Below are 9,489 nucleotides of genomic sequence, written 5' to 3' on the forward strand. Positions count from 1 at the left end.
ACATCTCTAAATTCAGACATGAAAATACAACAGCTGTTGTAGTCAGAGTTGGCAACGGCAGGCAAAAATGTTCACTCAAGTAAGAGCAGCACTAAATGATTTTAGTGTAGAATAATAAAAAAAAGCAATAATCAAAAAAATTACTTAAGTAGGGAGACTCAAGAACACAGAACTTAATTTACAAATTTGTGTGTAAATTTTGGTACATTAAAGAATAAAGCAAAAAAAAAAAAAAGAGGGAGAGTGAGAGTAATTAACAATATCACTACAAAATAATGAAATTGGGTAGAAAAACTGCCTGAATCCATATTTCTCTTGAAACCAAGACTCAGAAGTTAATGTGTACAATACAATACTGTGCAAACTACTGCCAGTGATAAGTGTTTTACTGCATAACTTGCCCTCTAAGTGGGTCAACAGGCTCTGCAGACTGAGTAACATCAGAAACAGGAAGCCTGAGTGCAAACCAGAAATCTGACTTCACTATGAACAGCAGGTGTGTTTCTGTGTTTGATGCATTTTTAGTTAAAATATGTTTCTCCTTCATTAGTGAAGTTACTACAGGCTGGTAGAGTAATCAGAAACTGTACTCAGACAAGAACAGATATACTCCCAATTAAAATGACTCAAATAGTAGAAAAGTGTTATAAAACTATTGAAGTATCTTTTTTAGCCCTTTGTTCCAGAGTGTCTTGAAACCAAGTGTTAGTTTCAAGAGGCTCTAAAGAAAGACGGGCGTTTTAAAGACTTTCACTATGTCTTGTTTATTGGACTGAATGATAGAAATATGAAGAAACGAGACATACTGTCAATATAAAAATGTACATTCAACAAACCAAAGCCTCGTTATTGTGTAAAAAGAAAAAGGTTTTCCAAGAGTATAATTTTTGTTGCCCAGAAGCATTTTTACAGTAAAGAAATAGCCATCCTCATACAACATTTCCTTTTTTTTATTATGAATACTTCATTACTTTTTACATAATGGGGACTCTTAAAGATGAAGAACCCGACTTTAAAAAAAAAAAAAAGACTGCTTCTTTAAAAAAAAAAAAAATCTTCATAATTTCATAAAATTCTGCATTGAAAATATGAAACATTTCATCCACTTGAGATGAAATATTTAGCCACCATTTTAGCAGATAGATGCCTAGTTTGACCTTTACTCCATGTAATAAATCATTTTCACAGTCAGCATTTGGAGTAAAAAGCTCAAACCCTATAAATTGATACCAACTATCAAGTAATACAAATCAAACATTTTAACATTTTTAAAATATTAGTTTCTGTTTTTTCTACTGATCTTCTCTTCAACTGAACTCAGAACAAGGATCCAGAAATAAAGTTATCAAAATCTAATTCAATTAATCGTATTTTGTAATAAGAAGGTTGGATCCTTTAAAAATATATATATTTTTGATTAGACTTCAGGAATAATTTGAACAAAGAAACCATGTCCGAAGGCAAATAGTGGTCAACATTTGGTCTATTTCAATTAATTCTCATTTTTACATTCTTATTCCAAATGTCATTTCAAATCATGTTGTAGAATCTACATTTCAATCTGTTTTATCCACGTTAAAAGCAGTTCCTGAAAACAATTGAAATTTTGATAACTTTTCTTGATTGTAAGGTAGAACTTATGTAAAACAAACAAAAAAAAAACAGATGCATTATAGTTTTCTTTATAAAATAATTTAGCAGATTTCAAAAGTTTCATGCAAGCTGATTGAATAAATTTCCAACTTATATTATATGACTATAAAAAATAGCTTGTTGAAGTGTCGCTACTTTTTGATGCACCATGGACTCAAAGAAGCTCCTAATGTTACTGAGCTGCCATAAAATAAATAATTCATGCTTTCCCATTCTTGTGGCTAAAATGTTTCAGCTATTAAAGTGTATATATGTTCTCCCGATGCTTCGAGGGCCCAACAAGTTCTAACGCAGTGATAAAATCTTCTAGATTAGCTTCTGAGTTGCCCCAGAAATACATACGCATATATCCAATGAACATCACATAAAATATATAAGTTTATAAGTTAAAGTCAAAGCATCACTTTGATAGCTCTTCCAAAGAACATACATTTAATAGATGGTAGTGAGAATGAACAGCTTTGTACAGCTTCAACATATAACAAAAATAATAATAGCAAAAATATTTATGACAACTCGTATAAAAGGTTGTATTAATACCTCTTGACAAAAGGAAAATCGATTAGCTTGTTTTATAACAGGTATCAAAGTCAGTTAATATGAAATTAGAAAAAATGACTTGAAACACAGTAGAAGATCAAGTTAACTATGAGTAAATATTCACTAAGAGGTACCACAAATGTAGACATTATGAATTTACACATGTAGGAACACAGGAATGTACATTTATTTTACTGATCGAGTTGGAGCAGTGTTACTATTCTGAGAAAGCAACATGTGATTTTAGTGATTAGTCCACTGACTGACTGTCTCGGTTATGAAACCAGACTTTGAAGAAGTGCAAATTTAGGGTCAGAAGCTGACAGCGGCGCTAATTGAGAATTCATAACTGATATTTGTAGAAACATCAAGATTGTTTTCTCTTGTTGGATTTATCCGAGTTGCCTTTAACTGCACATACAGCAGAAATTACATGTGAAATGATGTCAGATATTTAATTAACATACTCTCGTTGTGTGACTCACCCACTGAAGGAAGCTCCAGTATCAGTGAGTTTAGACATACACACAACTTACATTTTGTTTAGACATTTACTGTTTCTCAAGAGAAATTGTTACCATTGATGTTGATCTTAAATTTTAGAAAACCTAAACTTATAACACATTTTGGTACTTTCTCAAACTTTGAGAGCAAAAGGTACATTTTGATCCAAATCCAAATTTTATCCGGATTATTAGCTTTTACTTTAGTCTTTACTGTATGCAGGATAACATTACACTGTGCAGCGTTTTCCCCCTCTTCTTCTTCATTTGTGCCACTTTTAACTTTTTTTCACTGGATTCTCAGTCAGACCTGATTGATTCTGCTCCTCCTTCTGTAGTTTCTCCGCAGGTTCAGTGTTATTTGACTGATCCTGCACAGGTCTCTGTAATATCTCCATAGTTACGGGGTCACCTTTTCCAGGGTTAAAAAGTGGGAACAGTTCACCTGTGAATTCAGCTGCCAGAGATCCAATCAGACATTTCTCTTCCACATTATAGAAGGAGAGTTTTCTGTTGTCAAAGTCCAAATACACACCGACTGTTTTTGGTTTTGACTGAACATAAATGAATGTCTCTGGTTCAGTGCTAAACTGAACAGTATCCTCCTCGTTGGGGCAAGAAGACAAGAACCAGAAACCATTTTTTGTGGTTGGAGACAAACGTTCATCATGAGGGATTTCATGTTTATCTGTAACTCCGATCCACCAGGACTTCTTGAGGAGGTCTGCACTTTTATTTCTTGCAATTTCTAAGCAAACCTCCCAGTAGTGTCGTCCAGAAGAGAAACCAGGTGATCCTCTGACTGCAGTGAGACAAGTGACTCTGTCTCCATCTGGAAACTCTGCATCAGCATTATCTCTCAGTATAGAATCCTTCATTTTTATTAGTGGATTGCCTGTGTCCACCAGTTGAACATGCTCTGTTAAAAATTGAAAATTAGATTATAATCAATATAATAATGAAGTAAAATGCTAAATAAAAATAATATTAAATGAATGTAAAATTACCATAATGCTTGGATGCTTCCAGTAGAGCTGCTGGCTGCCATGTTGCTGGACAGAAAAGTGAGAAAAGAAAATATCTTAGAAATGTGATTTTGTATGATAAAGGTTTTGATTATATTAACACAGGCAGCTTCCAATAATCTGTTCTACCTTTTAACAGAAGTGGTTCATTCTCTGAAGGAAGACACAGAAATACATATTTTAGTTGTGTTATGCAATGCATACAAGAGTTTTAACATTATCTCTATGAGATTGAGGTTCATCAACAAGCTGTAATATTATTTGACTGAAAATCTGAACACATCACTGTAAAGATAAGTAATAACTTTATGTTTCTATTGCACTCCTCTCATGTCTTCAAACATCTAGAGCAAATCTACAACAATAAGAATCCTTAAATGTTGAATTGACTGAAATAGAAAAAGTAGTAAATATGAATTATGTCTTCTGTTTTACCTTCAGGAATGTTTGTGAGATTGGCCCCTGAAAGACAAAAGTAAAACTTTAGGAAGTGATTCCAACCAGTCAGTTATTCTCATATCTGTTGTTTGTGTGATGATGCTGATGTTTGTGGTGGACATTGAGGTCCAATTTTGACAGCTTAGCTCTAGTTTTCATTTGCTAAAATTAAATTGTATTTACTATTTCTTTAGTTTTAGTCATTAAAAAGAATTTGAGTGTTGAATTACAAGCTTCATCATTACATTATATAAAAAAACTAAATGTATTTGTTTGGTCCAGTTTTTATTTGGGAATGAGAGAGTAAAGGGAGTTCCATAAGTTTGATAATCTTTTCAGATATTGAAAAACATGTATTATTTTTTCTTAACCTTTCCAGTGATGAACTACACAGCATTGTTTTATAATGTAAAATCTTCCCCAAAACACACTGAAGTTTTATTAGAGATGTGACAAAATGTGAGTGAGGGGCACAAGTACTTTCATAAGGGACTACATGTGTCTCTACTGTCTCTTATGTTGGGATCTTTCATGTTTGTACATCTGTGATAATAAACTTCACAAGGTTTTTCCTCCACATACAATTCACAAAATAACTAAATAAGTCTGAAAACTGCACAAAAAAATATAAAACTACATGATTGTTCCTTTAAGACAAGGAAGATGACATTTAGAAAAAGGTTGTAAAAATGTTCTAAACAGATATGTTTAAGGTGTCTGAAGTGTTTCTTACCATCAGTTGTGTCATTTCCTGATTTGTCCTTGTTGTCTGAAATGAAACCATATCACAAAGTATGAAATCAGTGCTCATTAAAATCTCAGCATCTTTAAATATTGTCATCAATGCATGCTCTCTGATGTAAATCAAACATTTACCTTTCTTCTTGTAGTACAGGAAGTACAGAGCTCCGAATGCTGCTAACAGAGCCAGAAGTATCCCAATGGCCACCCGTTCAGCTATGCATCCCGACTCTGAATAATAAATAACAAACATGTTCTAGTAGACTTCTTTCTCATAGAAAACTAAAAAGGAATACATGGTGATAGGGCTGAACAATATTAGAAACAACATCAGAAATATTGGCCAATATTTCGATAACCTATCAGGTGCAATATATGCCTGTTTTTTCTTTCGACTCTTTCTAATCTGTTCTTCGTACTCTATGTGACCTTTAGCATTTTTGGCAAAGTTGTGTGTCAATATATTTGACATACATGACAATATCTTTGTGACATATTGTGCAGCTCTAGAAGGTGAAACCACGTACCTTGTTGTAATGGTGGAGGATTTTCCAGACGCATTCTGGCCTCCTTTGGTTCTTCATTGAAGAGCCCAACAGAGCAGGAGACCTCAAAGGGACTGGAGACCAGAACCCAACTATGGACTGAATAAAAACCAGCAGAGTTTTTGCTGAACATCACATTAGCAGGTGTGAGAGCTGTTTTGGTGTCTGACCAGCTCAGCTCAGGCTTTGGATGCCAGCCGTCAGATTGGCAGCTCAGATTAACTTTGTTATCGTCTTTCATCACTGCTGACAGGAGAGGAGAGCGTCCAGTTTCTGGAATAAAAAGAAGATGATCATTTGATGTGGACATCATTCTGTTTGGTTTTGTTCTCGTTCTGTTTTCATGGTTCTCACCTGTCACAGTCAGACTAATAGATGCACTGCTATAAGCAACAGAGCTACTAACATAGCAAGTGTAGCTTCCAATATCTTCAATTGTGACGTTTTCCAGCTTCAGGCTGACATCACCTGCCTTTAATCCACCTGATGTTTCTTCCTTTAAGCCGAATGAGACTCGGCCAGCGAACGAAGCTTTCTGGGATGAATAGTCGAAAGCTTTTTCCTTATAAAGCAGGACTGGAGTATCATACTCATCACTCCCTTGATACCAGCGCACCTCCATATCTTCTGCACTCTGAGAGGAAGTGAGCCAGCAGGGTAAGATGGCTGTATGACCTCGCTGGACTGAGACAGGAGACTTTACTGAAACCGTGACAGTCTCTGAAACTGATAAGAAAATCAAAATCAGAGTCATCTTTTCATTTTGTTGTGGTATTAGATTAAGTATGTTAAGTGTTTCAAAGTAGAATGTTCCTATGACTTCAACTCTGTCTTAAATTTTCCAGGAGACCACATGCTCTATAATTAAATCAGTTTCCCAAATAATAAACAATGATAGTTGCGGTTCATTGCATGGCAAACATAAAAAAAAAAACATAAAAATATTTTATGCAAACCACTAACATTTATAATCTGGTTATGAATTGATATTTTTGCTGTTTTTACTACATTTTACTGTGTTGCTGTTTCCAAAAGACCATGATTTCTATATTATTGCATTAACAAAAACACACAATTTCATTATAATGTTTAAATTTCATGAATGAATGTAGAAATCATTCTTTATACGGGCTAGAGAAAATACAAAATTTCTTAGAGTCCCCCTATTGGCCTTCACTGGTAATATTAGTTGCAGTGTAACGTGCAGAGCACGTCCAAACCTCCAAAGCACCGTAGAAGATAAGTTAGCAAAACAATAACGCAAAAAAGAACTTATTCTTCAGGGGCAGAGGGAAAAAAAGAGGAAGAATAGAAAAAAGCCAAGATTAAAAGAGAAATGCAGCTTTTCTCTTTTTATTATAATGTTTATCAAAATGATTTGTGGAACTGCTCATAGAAAGTTAGCTTGATAGTGACCTTGAGAGGTCCAGTTCAACAGCCAAACATTTATCATCTGCAGCATCATATCTTTATTCCAGACATAGTCAAAAGGTGAAACATAGATAATAAAAGTAGAAAATAAAGTAAAAATAAACACGGCACATAATATTGTTCACTGTGTCACAAATAAATGATGACCCCAGTGGTTCCACTGACCTCACACAGACGCGGTGCAGGGTCTACTAAACTTGCAATTACATTATTGCATGACACATATAGTCTACACATTAATTTGTTCATAACTTTTTACAAACATATGGCTAACGCTACTCCATCTATGCACTTTAAGTACTAGCCTCATACCATCATTGCATGCCACATAAAGTTTCTGTATGCTGCTTCTTTTGTATTCTCACCACAGATGGGCAGTGTATGGTGGAGTAAATCTTAATCAGCCCTCTTTTATTTTGCAGCAGAACTAAATTGAATATAAAGAAGTGTTTTAAAGTAAAAAGTTTCCTGTCTATCATAAGTTTTCTAAACCAAATGCTTTGCATTATACAAATTCCTAGATGATTATTAATGAGACTTTGCAGCACCAGGTATGTCAAATGTATGAAAAGTGTCATAATATTTTATTTTGAATTATGCCTCTTACAAACTTATCAACCAGCATTAACATTTGCTATTTCAACATTTTCCTCTGCTGGCTCCAAAAGAGCATTAATTAAATTCAGAATCAGCTTTATGGGCTAACTTTGAGCACGTAAACAAAAAGCTTAAATGTTTTTTTTTCTCCCATTTTACCCTCAGTGCACAAATTTGGAGGGGAGATTGTGGTACTCCAAAACTGGATTAATTAATTCATTTTTGTTTAGTAAACTGTATGAGTTTTAAGATTTGGTGAGCAAGCCAAGAATCAATGAGGGGGGAGCAAGTGACTCACATAAACAGATAAGTTAATAATGATTATTTTTCGTAGTAATGACTCAGACAGGAGGGGGAGGAGATTTACAGATGAAAGAGACTTACTTGGAGCGAAGCAGCATGGGCAGGAAAGAAGCGCCAGAAAATAAAAGTGAATCATCCGATTATCTGGAATGAGGGAAAAAATATATACAATAAACTACAGCAGAAATTATATGAAGACAAACAAGATTTGTCCCTCATAACCTGGAGATGAGGGCAGTTTTAAAACGGCGGAATTAAATCTTGGTAATATTTACAAGCTACAGCAGCGTATGTAGCCCTCGGCCTACCCATTGTGTCTTTTGTAGCGAATCCAAGGTGACGTAATATCCACACACACACACACAAAAACAAAAAGCGGATATGGATTCTTTCTGACGAGGCGCGTTTGGGCGTGATTCAAGACGAGGAGGTCAGTCTGACCTGAAATCCGCGTTCACAGCCTTTAGTGGTTAAAATAAGCCTTAGATGTAAAATGGACGTCCAGAAGTCTGTTCTACTTTCACTTTCGACTGCAAAAAATGCCGCCCAAGTTGGTTCGGCGGGGCGGAGACGCTGGTGTTGCGTTACAGTCGCTATGAAAATGTCTTAAAGGAAAAGGGTCTCGGATGCCTAACACCTCCGTCGGAGTAGTTCTTATACAATGTATTCAAAAACATTTAATTCATTTTCGCAAATGTTATTGAAGGCGCTATTACAACAGTGTGGTGTTAAAGATCAGGTTTTAATGAGCTGATGCTCTGAGCTGAAAAATATAAATAGTATATTGTAATATATACCAGCAATATGTCTGTTTTAACTTACTTAATTATATTTTTGCAGTATAAAATGTATATGCATGTCAAAATATGTCTTATGTTTCAGAATTTAGGAATTCAGATAGCTTTTTCAAATGATTAAGGATTAAATGACTTTAAATGATGATTAATATGTTAAACTCTGAAGGGAAGGTGTGTATTTACTCAGTAGATTCATAACGTGTTGGAAAAGTTAAAGGATAAACAACTTCAGGCTGTAGATTGCATTTTATCTGCAATGATATTGTTTACATTCTTTTTTCCCCCCATCTTATTTCTAAAGAACTTGATAAGAAAATGAAAATAATTCACTTCACATAGGACCAGCACAAGATACACGTTTCGTCACGGCTGCTTTTTATTGGCTGATAGAGGCCTCCTGATGGCTCTTTATATCTGGAACCTTGCCCATTAGAGTCAGAATTAATTTGACCAACACTGTATTAAATGATAAATGAATGATTATCTTAACAGAAATTATTCAGTTTGAATACCTATTGTGACAAAGTTGATCCCTGCATCAGCCAAGCTTGAGAAAAGAACGGCTTCAGAGATCCAGTTCAGTTCACCGGGTTTTAGCACAACAAGATCCCATGACCATTCTGGCTGTTCAGCTTTAATGATTTTCTGAAGAAATTTATGTTTTAACGGTTTAGGCTATTTGAATTCTTCCGTCTCCCAAATTCTCCCCTTTACAATATTTCCAGGTCTCATAACTTGTGGTTCAATAAAAAAACCCCCAAAAAACCCTTCTTTAAATTCCTGAGAAAATGGTTAATTTCTGAGAAAAACTGTTTAGATAATATATTTTGAACGTTCATTCCTGTAAGCACATCATATATATAGATTTAATCTTTGTTTAATCTTGTTTGGTGCTGTTTTTTGCTTAATAAAATGA

At 34.6% G+C, this 9,489-nt stretch overlaps 1 protein-coding gene and 1 long non-coding RNA gene across 4 annotated transcripts in view; one reads left to right on the forward strand and one right to left on the reverse strand.

The window, feature by feature from the left end:
* Positions 1–1,402, forward strand: part of LOC106949750 (uncharacterized) — a 3,273-nt gene extending 1,871 nt beyond the window's left edge. Inside the window, exon 2 of the long non-coding RNA XR_001425444.1 lies at positions 868–1,402. This is a non-coding gene — a long non-coding RNA (uncharacterized LOC106949750). The remainder of the gene's footprint in view (positions 1–867) is intronic.
* A 660-nt stretch (positions 1,403–2,062) lies between these two features.
* LOC106949747 (butyrophilin subfamily 3 member A3-like) lies at positions 2,063–8,351 on the reverse strand. 3 transcript variants are annotated; one of them, XM_015036224.1, is made up of 11 exons: positions 8,085–8,351; positions 7,858–7,920; positions 5,800–6,171; positions 5,428–5,718; positions 5,036–5,131; positions 4,893–4,928; positions 4,157–4,183; positions 3,851–3,874; positions 3,704–3,748; positions 2,990–3,615; positions 2,063–2,387 (listed from the first exon to the last, which is right to left on the reverse strand). In XM_015036224.1, exons 1-11 carry the CDS (start codon positions 8,086–8,088, stop codon positions 2,385–2,387), a joined length of 1,587 nt encoding a protein of 528 aa, XP_014891710.1. In that variant the 5' UTR covers positions 8,089–8,351; the 3' UTR covers positions 2,063–2,384. The 3 variants fall into 3 exon arrangements, with proteins under 3 accessions (XP_014891710.1, XP_014891709.1, XP_014891711.1); XM_015036223.1 differs by having other exon boundaries at positions 2,063–3,615; XM_015036225.1 differs by lacking the exon at positions 4,157–4,183 and having other exon boundaries at positions 2,063–3,615.
* Positions 8,352–9,489: the final 1,138 nt, after the last annotated feature.

Source organism: Poecilia latipinna, unplaced genomic scaffold (assembly GCF_001443285.1).
Source record: "Poecilia latipinna isolate Pla-1442-1.1 unplaced genomic scaffold, P_latipinna-1.0 Scaffold361, whole genome shotgun sequence".
Lineage (NCBI taxonomy): Eukaryota > Metazoa > Chordata > Actinopteri > Cyprinodontiformes > Poeciliidae > Poecilia > Poecilia latipinna.

Coding starts and splice junctions, on each gene's coding strand:
- LOC106949747 (XM_015036223.1), bottom strand. Junction 5,719..5,799: donor TATTAGTCTGACTGTGACAG/GTGAGAACCATG, acceptor TTTTTATTCCAG/AAACTGGACGCTCTCCTCTC. Junction 3,875..4,156: donor TCTCACAAACATTCCTGAAG/GTAAAACAGAAG, acceptor GTCTTCCTTCAG/AGAATGAACCACTTCTGTTA.